General features: G+C 45.7%; 1 protein-coding gene and 1 long non-coding RNA gene across 2 annotated transcripts; one reads left to right on the top strand and one right to left on the bottom strand.

Annotated features, from left to right (window-relative positions):
- The first annotated feature begins 8,065 nt into the window (after positions 1-8,065).
- Positions 8,066-9,229, top strand: LOC124256704. Its single transcript, XR_006893050.1, has 2 exons — positions 8,066-8,130; positions 8,444-9,229. It is a non-coding gene; the product is annotated as an uncharacterized LOC124256704 (long non-coding RNA).
- Positions 9,230-11,711: 2,482 nt separating this feature from the next.
- On the bottom strand, positions 11,712-12,566 carry LOC124256714. The gene has a single exon (XM_046690680.1). It carries the CDS (start codon positions 12,564-12,566, stop codon positions 11,712-11,714), a length of 855 nt encoding a protein of 284 aa, XP_046546636.1.
- Positions 12,567-17,475: the final 4,909 nt, after the last annotated feature.

Genomic DNA, 17,475 nt, shown 5'->3' with positions numbered 1-17,475 from the left:
AGTTTCTGAGTTGTTTGTAATACGTCACAAAATGTAGTTTCACTAGGTAATATTTCCCTATAAAAACCTTCCGGTGAACCTTACGTTGTGGTGCGACATTGATCTATGAATAATATTTACTTTTTGTGGACATGTCCTCCGCGAAGGCCTATATTGATACAATGTGTGAGCCTCCCTCCCTCACTCACATTCAACCTCGCCTATCCCTGTTATCGCCTGTGCTGAGAGGTAATGGTATTGAATTAGGTGGTCAGACTCAGAGGCTTGGCTATTTTCGTTTGCGCGTTAAATGCAGCCTAAATGTATATACGAAACATGTAATTATATAACAACACTGATAGAAGAATGCCTTAGTTGACCATGAATTGCAGTGTTGCGTGTGTTGATAATGAGCAAGTTCGACGTACAATGAAGTCATGAAATTAGTCTCTGTATCGCGCCATCAACATATCATCTACGTAACATATGTTTATCGGCATGGTCTTCAAAGAATAACAGTTTAGTAATGATTATCACCTCCACCACACCTTCCAGTGAGGCACATATAAATTACTTTTAAATGCTAATGCTGCAATTGTGGGAGGTCATATACCACAACGGATACCTTTCTAACATATAGATATTCTGTCTACATCTCTGACATGACTTGCTTACGCTGAAGTCAATTTCGCAAATTAAGAAATGAGTATTTAAAGGTAAATTCACAGTGCCTACAAAAACATATTTTCACTTCCTCCGCAGCAACACTGCTTGAGGTCTACTAATGACATTCATGTTAAGCAAACTTCTACAATGGTTCGCACTCATAAGGAGCATCCTTCTCATGTAAGTGGTAACTCAAATCGCTTTTTCTCCGTGTGGACCCAGTTCAGAATTGGTCCTCAGCACCCCATTGCTGGTCGAAAGACTCTTTTTATCGGTGGATGGCGGGTGGTTGACTGCAAAGGAACCAGGAACAGTGTTCCTTTTGCTCAACACACCACTTCGGCCCTGACTTCACCTAGACGGGTGGTAGAATGACCCTGGTTCTGTCAGATAAACTAAAGTATACCACGTGATGGATTGATGGATTGGTAGGTGGGTAGGTGGGCAGGTCAGGGTGGATGGATGGATGGATGGGTAGGTCTGGATGGACGGATGGATGGATGGATGGGTAGGTCTGGATGGATGGATGGGAAGGTGGGAAGGTCTGGGTGGACGGATGGATGGATGGGTAGGTTTGGATGGATGGATGGCTAGGTCTGGATGGATGGATGGGAAGGTGGGTAGGTTTGGACTGACGGATGGATGGATGGGTAGGTTTGTCTGGATGGATGGGAAGGTGGGTAGGTCTGGATGGATGGATGGGTAGGTTTGGATGGATGGATGGGTAGGTCTGGATGGATGGATGGGAAGGTGGGTAGGTCTGGATTGACGGATGGATGGATGGGTAGGTCTGGATGGATGGATGGGAAGGTGGGTAGGTCTGGATGGATGGATGGATGGATGGATGGGTAGGTCTGGATGGATGGATGGGAAGGTGGGTAAGTCTGGATTGACGGATGGATGGATGGGTCTGGATGGATGGATGGGAAGGTGGGTAGATCTGGATTGACGGATGGATGGGTAGGTCTGGATGGATGGATGGGTAGGTCTGGATGGATGGATGGGGAGGTGGGTAGGTTTGGATTGACGGATGGATGGATGGGTAGGTTTGTCTGGATGGATGGGAAGGTGAGTAGGTCTGGATGGATGGATGGGTAGGTCTGGATGGATGGATGGGTAGGTCTGGATGGATGGATGGGAAGGTGGGTAGGTCTGGATGGATGGATGGATGGATGGGTTTATCTGGATGGATGGATGGGAAGGTGGGTAGGTCTGGATGGATGGATGGATGGATGGGTAGGTCTGGATGGACGGATGGATGCATGGGTCTGGATGGATGGATGGGAAGGTGGGTAGGTCTGGATTGACGGGTGGATGGGTAGGTCTGGATGGATGGATGGGTAGGTCTGGATGGATGGATGGGAAGGTGGGTAGGTCTGGATGGACGGATGGATGGATGGGTAGGTTTGGATGGATGGATGGGTAGGTCTAAATGGATGGATGGGAAGGTGGGTAGGTTTGGATTGACGGATGGATGGATGGGTAGGTTTGTCTGGATGGATTGGAAGGTGGGTAGGTCTGGATGGATGGATGGGTAGGTTTGGATGGATGGATGGGTAGGTCTGGATGGATGGATGGGAAGGTGGGTAGGTCTGGATTGACGGATGGATGGATGGGTAGGTCTGGATGGATGGATGGGATGGTGGGTAGGTCTGGATGGATGGATGGATGGATGGATGGGTAGGTCTGGATGGATGGATGGGAAGGTGTGTAGGTCTGGATGGATGGATGGATGGATGGGTAGGTCTGGATGGATGGATGCGAAGGTGGGTAGGTCTGGATTGACGGATGTATGGATGGGTCTGGATGGATGGATGGGAAGGTGGGGTAGGTCTGGATTGACGGATGGATGGGTAGGTCTGGATGGATGGATGGATGGGTAGGTCTGGATGGATGGATGGGTAGGTCTGGATGGATGGATGGGTAGGTCTGGATGGATGGATGGGTAGGTCTGGATGGATGGATGGGAAGGTGGGTAGGTCTGAATGGATGGGAAGGTGGGTAGGTTTGATGGATGGATGGATGGGTAGGTTTGTCTGGATGGATTGGAAGGTGGGTAGGTCTGGATGGATGGATGGATGGGTAGGTTTGGATGGATGGATGGGTAGGTCTGATGGATGGATGGGAAGATGGGTAGGTCTGGATTGACGGATGGATGGATGGGTAGGTCTGGATGGATGGATGGGATGGTGGGTAGGTCTGGATGGATGGATGGATGGGTAGGTCTGGATGGATGGATGGGAAGGTGTGTAGGTCTGGATGGATGGATGGATGGATGGGTAGGTCTGGATGGATGGATGCGAAGGTGGGTAGGTCTGGATTGACGGATGGATGGATGGGTCTGGATGGATGGATGGGAAGGTGGGGTAGGTCTGGATTGACGGATGGATGGGTAGGTCTGGATGGATGGATGGATGGGTAGGTCTGGATGGATGGATGGGTAGGTCTGGATGGATGGATGGGTAGGTCTGGATGGATGGATGGGAAGGTGGGTAGGTCTGAATGGATGGGAAGGTGGGTAGGTTTGATGGATGGATGGATGGATGGGTAGGTCTGGATGGATGGATGGAAGGTGGGTAGGTCTGGATGGATGGATGGGTAGGTCTGGATGGATAGATGGGTAGGTCTGGTTGGATGGATGAGAAGGTGGGTAGGTCTGGATGGATGGATGGATGGATTGGAAGGTCTGGATGAATGGATGGGAAGGTGGGTAGGTCTGGATGGATGGATGGATGGATCATACAAAGGCAAATGCATTATTTACAATACATCACTTGCATTACTTCAGTATCAAAAATGAAAGCATGTGATATGCTGCACTACTCTAATAAATACTTTACAATGTACATTGTTTGCGCAGTAGGGAGATTTTGTTTAGTAAGTGTACATAAGATTTTTCTTTAGATTCCATACGAAGTGACAAAATGTCAGTATTATGTATTCGCATGGATCACAATCAAATTTTTTTTCGCTTTTCTTTCAGGTATACATACAGGTTGACATATGTAAAAGTATACAGTTCAATACATACATGTAAGGCCGATAATACTTCAGTATAAATGTACAGAGTCAATGACATTGTTACACAGAAATAATTTACGTTCTCAACGGTTCTAAGTAGCATGTGTAAACTGGACCAAAGTTTTAGGAAGTAGGGTTCCTGGTCAAGATTAATGTATACATATTGTATGACTTGTCTTTTGATGTATGAAATATTTGGAATGAAACCTTTCTTACTAAAGTTGTATATGATATTCTTGACTTTAATAATCTTCGCATTTAATGCATAGTTATTCTTTCTTTTAATCCCGAACATTACCTGGGAATTTGTAAAATTCAGTTCTACGTATACAGTTCAGGGCCAACTTGCTTCAAGCGATCTTAGCGCTACGACTATCTTAAGCCTATGTTGGAGAATGGGAGTTACAATCATTGTAGCGCTAATTGAGCCCTGTGCCATATTTTCATTTCACGCCATATGCTTTCCACCCTGTCACACTCCCATATCATATGATAAATTGTTTCGTCATAATCGTTGCAAAAGGTACTGTTAGTTAATTTTGTAGAGGAAATGTCTGATTGGCAATATTCTGTGAACGGTTCTGTTCTGTATCACAATCAATTTGTTCAGTTAAATCATGTATAGCTGCGCCGAGAAACAATGACAGCATATCATCGTCGTCAAGCATATCTGCTTTCATATATATCAACATGAAGTTTATCCATCAGGCAGGAAAAAAACTACGGTCAGATACAACAGAATCACAATGCAAGATAATATGGCAATCATAGTCATAGCAATGTCGAGTACAGTGGTTACATTCTTTTGACACTTTTGCAGGGGTTGTCTTAAATAAGGATAAACAGGAATCAAATTATACAGAACGTGTGTGGACTTTACAGTATCATGAGAGATCCGGTGTCTGTACTTGTCTCTGTCTCCAAATAGCCCGTCAAGCTGAATTCCACTTCCCTATTCCGTACTTTCGGAATTCCGTGGGATGTGCGCATGCGCTGTGTCATCAGTACGCTTGAGTTGTTAATTGAGTTGGTCTAATTAGTTTGTTCACAAGCCAAGTTAATTTGCGCTCTTTTTGCAAGTTTCATGTCCTTTCGAGAAACGGAGGTTGACAAGTGCTGCTATTGGAGTGACGTTCGAGGTTGGGGACGTCTATACCGGGATTCTGAGGTGACTGAACTTGTTATCCCAGTTTTTGTTTGACCAAAACGGCCACGGCCAAAATGGCGCTGGCACCGAGCTGAAGGGAAACTTCCCATGGGCGAGGCCCGCGGGGTGGAGGAGGCACTACAGCGGCTCGCTCAGGGCCAGGCAGAGCACAGGGGCGTGTCACGGTTAGAAACAGCGTTAGAAAGACATATAGGTACATAGACCCTATCCTAGTACTATATAATAGGAAAGGGATGTAACGACGGAACCACCCCCTCCTCAATCAAAGTTAGAGTTCACCACGTAAACTATTTTTAAGGCCCTGTCGAGGCCTACGGATCGAAAGCGAGATGATTTCCCTACAAAAGAGCTATAAATGGTCACAATCCGATCATTATTTTCCATACTACTCTGCTGACATGGTAATTATCCAGTTTTTGCGGAATATTGGCTGACGTACTCAAAAGGGTCTTGCAAGGGATAACCATGCGATTTCTTTGTTTCTCTGAATTAATTACTACACGAATGTGCTTTCTGAAATCCAGCCTGGTTCCTACAAAGCTGTCTTAGGACCAAGAGTGTTGTTCCAAGTCCCGACCTTACGCTACTCGACCTTCTCGACCTTAAGGTCGAGTTTGGAGTCGACTTTCAGAACGAGTCACGTCAAGTCAGGTCGAGTCAGATCGAATCAGGTCTACCAAGTTTTTGAAATTTTTTTGAAAGGTCGAGGTTAGGTCGACATTCGGTCGAGCTGGTCGAGCTGAAGGGCGAGCTGGCCTGACATGCCGATTTGTGTTCGTCTTAGAGTCGATCTGTACTCGGCCTCGAATCGTCCTTGAGGCAACCAGCTGGAACTGGACTCAACTTTGGACTTAACCTGGAGTCGACCAACTCGACCTGAAGTCAACCTATCTCGACCTCAACTCGACCTAATCGAGTCCGCGCTGACCTCATAAATGGTCGCCATCTTCCTAATTGCTTTATAAAAGCCAAACGGCAGCCAGTGGTAGCACATCATCTCAACGCCAACCTGCTGCCACCCAGAGGTCCACCCTGAGCACACCACCCTCTCCAACACGTCGCAAAGCAGCGGAACAGGCTGGTATCTTCTCCAGCTTTGAGTCCAGTGCTGCAGCAGGTATATCTCTGTACCTGCCAGCGGTCTCTTGGACCCTACATACATCTCAGAGGATCAGTCACATGTTCAGGACTCTCGGCAAGGACAGTGAAACTGAGAAGTAGAACTTGATACTCATATATTGTCATAAGCACTTTATAATGATGTGAAATGTTACCTTCAGACTATTTAAATGAGTTTCCAGTAAAAGATTTAAAAGCTTTTTTTCATCTGGTATTTTTTTGTAGTTTCCATCCATTGCTAAGTGTAAATGTAAATACATCTTGTATGATTGCAATAAAGTTTGTTTTGTTCATCATGTATATAGTTAGTTTTCATTGTGTTCTTTTTTCGCATTTACCGTAAAGAAAAAAACAAACAGGAGGATCTGGAACCTCATAGCAAGAATCCCGAAGGTATTCTCCACCACTCGTCTGGCCCGAGACAGTCTGCAAAAGTCACAAATTTAACATTTTAAAGTCAAATGCATTCACAATTCAAAACCTTTGACATAATATTGCATACACCCAAAGATAGTAAGTTATAATTTGATTTAGGTATTTATGGAAAAGAATAATTACCTGCAGTTGAAGATCTGCTGATCGGGGTCCATCTGACGCATGGAAAACGACTTCATCATCCAGGGGCAGAGTGGAAAGGCATCGTCGCCGATGATGAAGTATGGTACAACATACGGGGAATACAAAGTCATCGCCCTCCATCCGATCTCGTGAATGGTTGAAGACCAAAAGGGTCTGATGCTGATCCCTTGGCCCCGAAAATGACCCACGGGAACTTGTAGTCGGCATCCGCGAGTGCCAGCAAGACAATAGAGAAGAGGTTCTCGTACTAGTAGAAGAGGGACCCGCTTTTGGGAGGCTTCTTGATGCGTATGTGCTTGCCATCAAACGCACCGGTGCAATATGGAAATTGCAACCTTTCCTTGAAAGCATGGGCTACAGTATTCCATCTGCTCTGATCCCACTCATCTGACCGATACTCAGCTTTGAAGGCATCAAGGATGGGATTGATGTGTTTACGGCTGAGGCTTTGGCTTTGGAGGAGGGTTGGCATTCTCCAGGTCATCCACCAGTTCAAGCAGGTGCCAGGCTATCTGCACCCAAATGGTGAGCAGTCTTCGCTTCTCAGGGCTCACCAGGTTTACGTCAAGGTTCCTGATGGTGATGTTACTACTTTGCAGTCCTCTAATTAAATGGATACCTGGTGAAAATGCACCGTAGAGGTCGGGCCGGTCGACTTAGGACAAAATAAATTCGGAATTAGGTCGATATACAGGTCTAGCTGGTCGAGTATAGGTCTTTTCAACTTGGCCGACCTGTGTCGAGATAGGTCGACTAAAGTCGAACTAAAATCGAACTAAGGTCATAAAGCTCCTTAAGAGGTCTTTGTGAGGTCGTTGTGAGGTCGAGATACACCCCAGGTTGAGACAGGTCGAGTAGTTTGCGAGGTCGAGTCGGTCGAGCTCCCGAGGTCGCCACTTGGACCGCAACATGGTATCATGGCGGTGTGTGGTCCTGTGCGTAGAGGTCAGGTCATGAATCAGTTACGCAAATTAAGCAACGCCGAGCTCGGACAGTCCTTAGATGGTTGACCGTGTTTCGCAGCTTGACTCCTGAGGACTCCTGAGGGTTCTCCGTCCGTCCGACCGTCCGTACGAATTGGAATATGTTAAGAACCGTTGACTAGATTCTTTTCATATTTGGTACCAAGGTTCATCACAGTATAAGAAAGGCCCCAGTAAGGATTGGTGACCTTGACCTTCATTTCAAGGTCACAAGGGGACTTTAACGTTTAACTTTTGTCAGCAAGATATCTCAAGAACCGGTCTCTGGATTTCCTTCATATTCATCCGCACGCTTTATCCAGGGAAGGCGGAGGGCCCAATCGATTTTAGGGACCTTGACATAATTTTCAAGGTCACGGCGACTCCCTGAAGATTTCAGCATGTTAAACTGCATGTAAAGATTGTCAGCAAGATATCTAAAGAACCATTCACTGGTCTGTCTTCATATTTGACACCAAACTTCTACTAGGGAAGGCGGAGGGCCCAGTCGATTTTGGTGACCTTCACATAATTTTCAAGGTCCCATACGTTAACATAGACTTACGACAATCTAAGCTCTAAGGTGATCGTAACTCCCACACCTTAACATTGACGTACGACAGTCTTAGAGCTAAGGTGATCGTAACTCCCATACCTTAACAGACTTACAACAGTCAAATATAAGATAATCGGAACTCCCACACCTTAACATAGACTAACGACAATTTCAGCGCAAAGGCTATCGTAACTTCCATACCGGAACATAGACTTTCGACAGTCTTAGCTCTAATGTGATGATAACTCCCATACCTTAACATAGACTTACGACAATCTCAATGCTACGGTGATCGTAACTCCTACGCCTTAACATAGACGTACGACAATCTCAGCGCTAAGGCGATCGTAACTTTTATCCCTTACATAGACTTACGACAGTCTTAGTACTAAGGTGCTTGAACTCCCACACCTTAATGTAGACTTACGACAATGTCAGCGCCAAAGGGATCGTAACTCACATAACAACATAGACTTATGCCGATTGTACCTCTGAGATTGCCTTTTACCACGGCTCCCAGGCTTTACACTGCATGTAAACAATCTACTTGGAGGTGATAGCTGAGTGATTTTCAGCGTTGTTGAAATGACCACAAGGCAAATACCTCGGCACTTACTGCTAGTGTCAGCTTCACATCGTGTGTGATAGTAGTGCTAGACTTTATGTTGGTCAGCTCACTACTCTCAGGTCGGGTTTCTACGAATGAATCACACCAGTTATTCTTCAATACGAAATTTCGAAAAATTTCGAGATGCTTCAATAACGCCCACGTGTATATATATCCATACACACACATAACATAACAAACGTCCATGCATAATACTGCTCACTTTTGATTTGTTTATACATCCCTGATTTTGAGATGACGACATGACAACGTCATTATGAACAACAGTTACACGTACACCGTCTCCATGGGCACGGCTAGCCAGTTTGTAAAGCTGTCTTGCTGTCCTTGCAAAGACTCAGTCGTGAATTATATGTACACATATTCTTTTGTATATATTAAAAAGTAACTGAAGATCAAACACAAAACATATACACCTTACGAATACATATTTCGTAAAACTGAAATACAATTGTCTCTATCGTATGCATGACCATAAACAATAATCTTAGTGAATACTAAGATCTGCTGTTAATGAAATTGTTTTGAACAAATAGGGAATGTAATGAAAAATTAAAAAAGATTAAGGGATGTGACTTATAGAGTAAATATGTAAAGATCTATATACAAGTACTGGTAATCCTGAAATTCCTCTGAAAGCAACGAAGTCAACGGAACATATCTACCTCACGACACACTGGTCTTACATCCAGGAAGAACAACTGGATTGTCTGGTCCAGACTCGATTATTTACAGAACGCCGCCATATAGCTGGAATATTGCTGAGTGCGGCGTATAGCTAAACTCACTAAGCTATTCAAAAGAATACCCGTCGAGTCTAACATGTATAACTAAACACAAAAATAACGAAATGATGTAATGCTGTTTGCAGTAAAACGATATCAAATCACATATTAACATATTTGAACAACTCAGATGAAAGGAAACAACTCTCTGACTCTTGACCAACCAATACGTCATGCCTAATCAAATACCAAGATGCCAAGCCTCTATGAACAGCAAGATGACTAGCCTTTTATGAACAACAAGATGCCTAGCTTATATGAACAGTAAGATGAGAAACGTTATTTGAACTCCGAAATCCTAATGCTTTATAAAAACAACGTGCCTAGCCTCTATAAAGACTAGATGCTAACGTTATATGAACAATAAGATGTCAAGCATTATACGAGTTTAAAAAAAAATCGATTGACAAAATACTCTCACAACATTTGGGTAATTCGACAAAAAAAGGAGGTAGATTCACCACTATGTATGAGGGCAGATAAGCTTAATGCTTCAAAACCCTGTAATTTCGATTCAAAGTGAATCATAAAGCCATTATTTCTCTCCCTAAAGCCAGGGCACAACCTTGTAAATGCAAATATAAATTTTTATATAAGGGTGAGCACACACACACGCGCGCGCACACACACACACACACACACACACACACACACACACACACACACACACACACACACACACACACACACACACACACACACAGACGTACACTCTCGATGGGGTATCCCCTCAGTGGTAGACACTAGTTTGATACAGATTATGAAAATTGTAAATTTTAACTATAAATTGTATATTTATATACTTATCCTATCTCACAACTTGCACCTCTCTCTCTTCATTCGACCATGAGTGGAAACGAATTAAAACTTTGGCCTACCTTGTCCCTGTCCCCGTGCTGTGCCTGCCTTCCTGCCTCAGCCATGCTCACTAGTCCGTTACAGCACGAGATATGCGCAGTCCTCACCCACGTGATCACCTCACATACTCATTCTCGATCTTGGAGCCATAAAAGGACAAAACCGGAACGGTGGTAATCTAGGTAGTGGGGAGGTAGGGTGGGACTTTATCGCGTGAGATAGGATAAGTATATAAATATACAATTTATAGTTAAAATTTACAAATTTTTAAACTTATCCTGCCTCACGACTTGCACTTATCCCACGGTAGGAAGGTGGGTCATAGATTACCCGAAGTTCAAGTGATAACAGCTAGGCGTTATGCTAAAACAACCGTAGGAAGCAACTACAAGGCAGGCCAATAACTACCAAAGTTACTTCGTGTGAGGGTTAGTTCGAACCCATTGACTTACTAAGCACAAGTGCTCCCAGGGACCGGGATTCCCAAGCAATTTGGTGTTCAGTCACTACCTTCACAAAGTGAAAGGACGCAGCTTAGCGAGTGTAATCAGTCGCATCGCCACGATTTCCAAGGTACCCCCGTAATAAAAGTCTAACGACTAGTATCGGGCCAGCCCCTGCTTTGAAACAACCCCCACAGACACCGTCCCGAGGAGGGTGAAAGGGTAATTGAAAACTCACAATTTTAACGTTCAGTACCACAACATCATCTTATGACTTCCACTACTTACCACAGTAAGATCACATAGATGTGTATAGGTACTTCACTGACTTAATTACTCCACGGAGCAGAGGACAGTAAGTGAGGTGGCGACTCTCCAGAGTCTCAAAACAAATGAGAGGAGAAATCTAAATCCCGCAAGAAACAAAGACGCAAATCAGAAATAAGTTTCAGATTTATTCAGATTGTACACAAGCAGAAACGATCGCGACTTGGGATCAACTGCACAAATGGGATCCATATAGCATCGTAGCACAAGGAAGTTCATTATCTGCGATGTTGGACCGCTGACAACTGCTGGACAAGGTCGACACTCAGTCGAGAGAGCGGGTAAATTATCGTCCGAAAAATCTTGGGCAGGAGTTGCCACTCTGTGGGCGACGGGCGACTGGAACGAGACAGAGCGTTGGCAATCACGTTCTTTGTTCCGGGGATTTGCCTGGCTCTTGCTACGATGTTGAGAGAATCTATCAGAAGATAGAATCGAAACGTCCACTGTAGAAGTGCTGCTGAACCCGTCGACGCTAGGTGATTGATGTACCACACTACCGTTGAGTTGTCGGACTGTATCAGCAGGTGAGACATCTTGAGTAGAGCCGCCCAGTGCTGAATTGCCAGTAATACTGCCTTGAACTCCAGAATGTTTATGTGGAGTGACTTGTCTTCGGACTACCACTGCCCTGCAACTTGATGCTGAAGGAAGTGGGCGCCCCAACCTTCGAGAGAAGCATCCACAGACAACTGATGGGTTGGACTGAAGGGCACCAAAGAGACGCTGGCGCAAACATTCTGTACGTTGAGCCACCAACGCAGAATTGGACGTAGTTCCCTGGGTAACCGAATCAACTCCTGAGGGTTGTTGGTTTGAAGATGAGGTCGCAGAAATAACTGAAGCGGGCGAAGCTGCAGCTGACCTCTGTAAGTCAGAGCCTGAGCTGACGTTAAGACGCCCAGCAACTCCTGCCACTGGCGTAGAGTTCTGGGGTGATCCAAGGCTAGCGGAACCAGACGCTGAATTTTGGTCCACCTGTCCTGGGGAACAAACAACATGGCTTGTTCTGTATCGAAGACTGCTCCTATGAACTGAAGTCTGCGAGTCGGTGTTAACTCCGACTTCTCGTAATTGAGGAGCCACCCTAACTGTTTGAGCGGCTTGATGGTGAACTCCCGATGGATTTCAAGAACGATTGGATCCTGTTGTGCCTGGATATCATTGTCGATATAGCTTTCGGAGGTCACTCCCCGAGAGTGAAGTAAACTGCTGATGGATTTGGTCACCCGAGTAAGAAGCCACGGGGCCATAGAGATTCCAAATCGAAGGACTTTCCATTGGAAGTGATGGCCCTTGAAGGTGAACCTCAGATACTTCCGATGATCTGGGTGAATCGGAATGTGAAGGTATGCGTCTTGAAGATCGAGGGATATGATGAAATCCCCTTTCTTCAGAATTGAGTGTGGAAGACTGACTGATACCATTCGAAAGTGAGGCGGCTGTTGAAGGAAACGAGAGTTGAATGTCTTCATATTGAAGATGAGACGCAACTTGCTGGAGTTTTTCTTTGGCACAAGAAAAAATCGGGGAGTAAAACCCTGGAGTTATGCACACCGGATCGAGGCATTCTACCGCAAGTTTCTCCAGTAGAGTTGAGATTGTGGGCGAAAGAACTGCAGCTTGATCCTGAGGATACATTCGCTGCAAAGGTTGAATGGTGAGGGGTGGTTCCCCGACAACAGGCATTCGATAGCAGTGAATGAGAGTCATTGTGACAAATGGATCTCCTAGAAACTCCCAGTTGGGAGCAAACAGACCTAACCTCCCGCCTACAGGGGAATCGAACACCAGAACCGCAGGAACCGGCAGAACCAATCCGAGCTCTGATTTCCGTGTGTCACTGTTTGGAATATTTATTTCCAGTTCCAGCGTCGGGTCGAAAGAGGCAACGCGATGCGGAACCATGAAAAGCCTTCCTGCCCCTGCCTCGTGCTTGAGAAGGCGCCTTGCCTTTCATACAGTCACGAAGGTCTGGGTTGGAAGGGGTAAAGTGTGGGGTTTGACGATGCCGCATAGAGTCTTGAAGTTGAATTTTTTGCAACTCCAACAAAGCTACAGATACTTGAAATTGGTTAAGACGGTCCACCTTGGATGCGACTTCTGCAATAAACCCACTGAAGACAGTATCCCCCGACCATGGTTGACGAAACAATTCAGCCTTGAATCTATCTTCCCATGAGGATAACTTCAAAGGGCCCCGACGTCGTATGTCAAGTAGATTGCCAAAGAAATGAGACAGTTGCCCCAAGACCACCTGGAATTGGTCTAAAATCAGAGCCATACTTGCCCTAATGTACGCGTCCTGGTCCGTATAGGGATGATTGACAGCCGCCGCCACAGCGTCAACAGCCGAAATGATGCAACAAATGGAAGGGATAGAATGCCAAAGCATAGTATCCAAGTGAGCCAATTCCCTGTCTTCCACAAAAAATGGCGAACTGGAACACTTGCCACAGACCATGGAAATGTCATCATCAACTGAAAGTACCGCTGACCAAAGTTGAACACCATGAGTATGTGCCGTCGATGGTCGGAACCTAGGAGCAGACAAACCATCCTTCCTCCTTCTAAGCTTGTTGAAAGCCACATCAAGAGAAGAAGATAATTGTTGAAGACATGGACGCAAAGGAAGTGTGATACTGGAAATATCTCTATTAGTCACGGCATAAGACGTGGCCAAATCATCTGGAGATTTACTTAGAGGTAGCTGAAGATTTTCAACTATCCAGGCTACCACGTGAGCCGGTTCAACAACATCAAAACTGCCATCAGGAGTGGAGATGTCCGACTGCCCAGGTGAAGGTAAAGGAGTCTGAGACCGAGTCCGATCCTTCGAATCCACAGAACGATTATTGCTAGGTATGGCAGACGATTGTCGAACATGTAGAAGTGGTATCGTAGAAGTGGTATGGCGTGAAGGTGAACGCTGATCCACTGAAGCATAACGCTGCCTAGCAGGTGAAACCACCAGCACAGAACGACGTTGATGAGGGGTACTATCATGTAAAGGCACTGACCGCAAGTGCTCACTAGCCCTAGACTGACTAGACGGGATATTCTGATTCACCTGAGGTGAATGAGACTGACTTCTAGAATCCCTCTGACGAAAAGACACCATACGGCTAGGTGAACCGGATCGAAAAGGCGAACCACTTTGACTAGGTGAGACTGAACGACTACGGGAATCAAAACGCTGTGGTGAATTGAGTCCACTATGAGATGGTGAGTCGAACTGAAACACATGTTGAGGTGAATTGAGTTGGGATTGTGAACCGGTTCAGCATGGTGAACCCATTCGATTACCTGAATCAGTTCGGTCAGGTGAACCCATTCGATTATGTGAATCTGTTCGGTCAGGTGAACCCATTCGAGTACGTGAAACAGTTCGGTCAGGTGAACCCATGCGAGTACGTGAATCAGTTTGGTCAGGTGAACCCATTCGAGTACGTGAATCAGTTCGGTCAGGTGAACCCATTCGATTACGTGAATCAGTTCGGTTAGGTGAACCCATTCGATTACGTGAATCAGTTCGGTCAGGTGAACCCATTCGATTACGGTCTGGTGAGCCCATTCGATTACGGTCTGGTGAGCCGGCTTGGCAGGGTGAACTGGCTCGGCAGAGTGAGCAGGCTCGGGAATGTGAACCGGATTGTCCTGGTGAACCCATTCGATTACGTGAATCAGTCAGGTCAGGTGAGCCTGTTCGGCTGAGTGAACTCGTTCTACCTTTGGCTGCACGGCTAGGTGGTGAAACGAATCCGGGTGGTGAATCTGTTGGGACTGGTACATTGGAACGACGACAAGAGCTCGAGCGTGAATGAGATCTAGAACGACTCCTCCCAGCAGTAGAAGAACGTATTCGAACCTTCGCACCAGATGGTGACTCAACTCGTGTGGGTGAATTGTTTCGATGGGATGAAACCGTAGGAATAGGAGAACGGTTACGTTCCAACTGCGCCGATCCCCGCTTTTCGATGATGAATGCTTGGACTTAGAAGTTCTCGAAGTCTGTGAACGTTCCGAAGAAACGGATCTACGAGATAAGGTAGATCGCAGGTCTTGCGTAGAGGAAATATCAGTCATTACCACCCTGGCATGCCCATGAGAATTTAAACTAGGTGAGGGAAGCGCCCCAAAAAGCCTTTTAACGTTCTCAGACAAATAGGAATCCGACGACGCGTCCATAAAATCCTCGTCAAGAGAGACGGGCGATTTAGAACGGTGAGCAGGGAGGGTGGGGCGATCTAAACATTGTTTCTCAGCGGGAGATGGACCAAACCCCGCAGAAGCATTCCTGGCCCTATCTGCCAAACGTCTGGCACAAACACGTTTGTAAGATTTAAAAGCCTCATTAGACAGTCCTGAACACTTAGGACAACGTGTGTCCCAATCACAACAACCCACACAATCAACACACGACGTGTGTGGGGTCCCAAGCTGAAAAGACTTTATTACAACGGGCGCAAAACTTTCGTTTACTGGCCTGAACAGGCTTATCCATTTTGAGCAATTCTCAGATGAAAACTTTTTCACGTCCACTCTGTGGAGCGACAAGAAAGAGAATGAGTATGTGAGGTGATCACGTGGGTGAGGACTGCGCATGCCTCGTGCTGTCACGGACTAGTGAGAATGGCTGAGGCAGGAAGGCAGGCACAGCACGGGGACAGGGACAAGGTAGGCCTGGAGCAAAGTTTTAATTCGTTTCCACTCATGGCTGAACGAAGAGTGAGTGAGTGAGTGAGTGAGTTTAGTTTTACGCCGCACTCAGCAATATTCCAGCTATATGGCGGCGGTCTGTAAATAATCGAGTCTGGACCAGACAATCCAGTGATCATAAGCATGAGCATCGATCTGCGCAATTGGGAACCGATGACATGTGTCAACCAAGTCAGCGAAACTGACCACCCGATCCCGTTAGTCGCCTCTTACGACAAGATAGTCGCCTTTTTATGGCAAGCACATGGGTTGCTGAAGACCTATTCTACCCCGGATCTTCACGGGTCGGTCGAATGAAGAGAGAGAGGTGCAAGTCGTGAGATAGGATAAGTTTAAAAATTGTAAATCTAGGCTTCAAAAAGTACATACAGTTAGGGAATATATGCTTACATTATTCCTTAGTTATAAACACTTGTAATATACGTAATTTGTAAAGGGACCTCTGGTTTCGGTTCGTTATAACCGTGGATCATTATATAGAATATAACAGTTCCACGAGCGCATGCACGCACGCACGCACGCACGCACGCTCGCTCGCCCGCCCGCCCGCCCGCCCACCTCACTCACTCACTTACTTGCCTGGCGCTCGGCATTAATGGGTACAACAAGGACTGGTCGGCTCGGAGTCAGTGTAATGTGTCTGAGTGGGGTATTCATGCTTCACTGCGGCATGGTATCTCAGTGAGCTAGCACTATAAAACCAGCTTCAGTCTGGGCTAGTACAAGTAGCCGCACATACACATACACATGCATGCACGTCGTCATATGAGCGAAATATTCTCAAGCACGACGTTAAACCCAATTTCACATACCCCACTCACTCACTCACTCAATGTAACCTCGAGATTCTCCTGTACTCCCATTCAACCTCCCAGATCTTGTCCGGCAGCTAGGGATTGTCAAGGTTTGTTCATCATCATTCCCAGAAGCACTGCCTTCTCTCCTCCTCCTCAACCTCCCAGATCTTGTCCGGCAGCTGCGGCCCGGGGGTGAGGGCGAAGTCTGTCTCCTCATATACCATGGGCTCCTCCTTTCTGTGTATGATGGGGCTGAAGGGCAAGATCGACGTAGGTCAGACCGTCATCATTCTGAAAGTTAAACACAACTGCACTTACAACTGTCGAACATTTCTTCCAGGGGAATTTCACCTGATACATTTACTGAACCAACCAGTTCTTTACAGTAGATTATGCTATCTCTTTGAGTGCAGTGAGTTACAATATATTATCTTTCAGGGGAATTTCACCTGATACATTTACCGAACCAACCAGTTCTCTACAGCAGATTATGCTATCTCTTTGAGTGAGCTACAATTTCGCGTCGGCATTGTGTCAGCCAATCAGAGACGTTTCTTCCCCGGAACGTGGCAGGATATTAACAAAAAGCCTACCGTTTCTCCACAGTTGTTGTATTCGTCTGCAACTGGTCCTGCACAGTCGATTAGAACTGCATTTTCAGACTGGAAATAACAAACACATGTACGATCTAATGGCAATGTACTAAACACGTGACATTTTCACACATCTCATTCATTCCATCATATTCAAGTTCTTGAAAGGACTTTCTTTTGATAATGTTAATGCTCATTTAATTCTTGATTTTTATGAAGAATTAAACTTAACTGAATTACTTTAATGAATATTGAAATAATGTAATAATATCATC

The sequence above is a fragment of the Haliotis rubra genome, unplaced genomic scaffold (assembly GCF_003918875.1).
Source record: "Haliotis rubra isolate DU_JTF1 unplaced genomic scaffold, ASM391887v1 Scf636, whole genome shotgun sequence".
NCBI classification, from domain to species: domain Eukaryota; kingdom Metazoa; phylum Mollusca; class Gastropoda; order Lepetellida; family Haliotidae; genus Haliotis; species Haliotis rubra.
Note: the sequence above shows the minus strand (reverse complement) of the source record. Positions and strands in the feature narration are given on the sequence as shown.

Coding starts and splice junctions, on each gene's coding strand:
- LOC124256714 (XM_046690680.1), bottom strand. CDS start 12,566: ATGAAGACATTCAACTCTCGTTTCCTTCAACAGCCGCCTCACTTTCGA.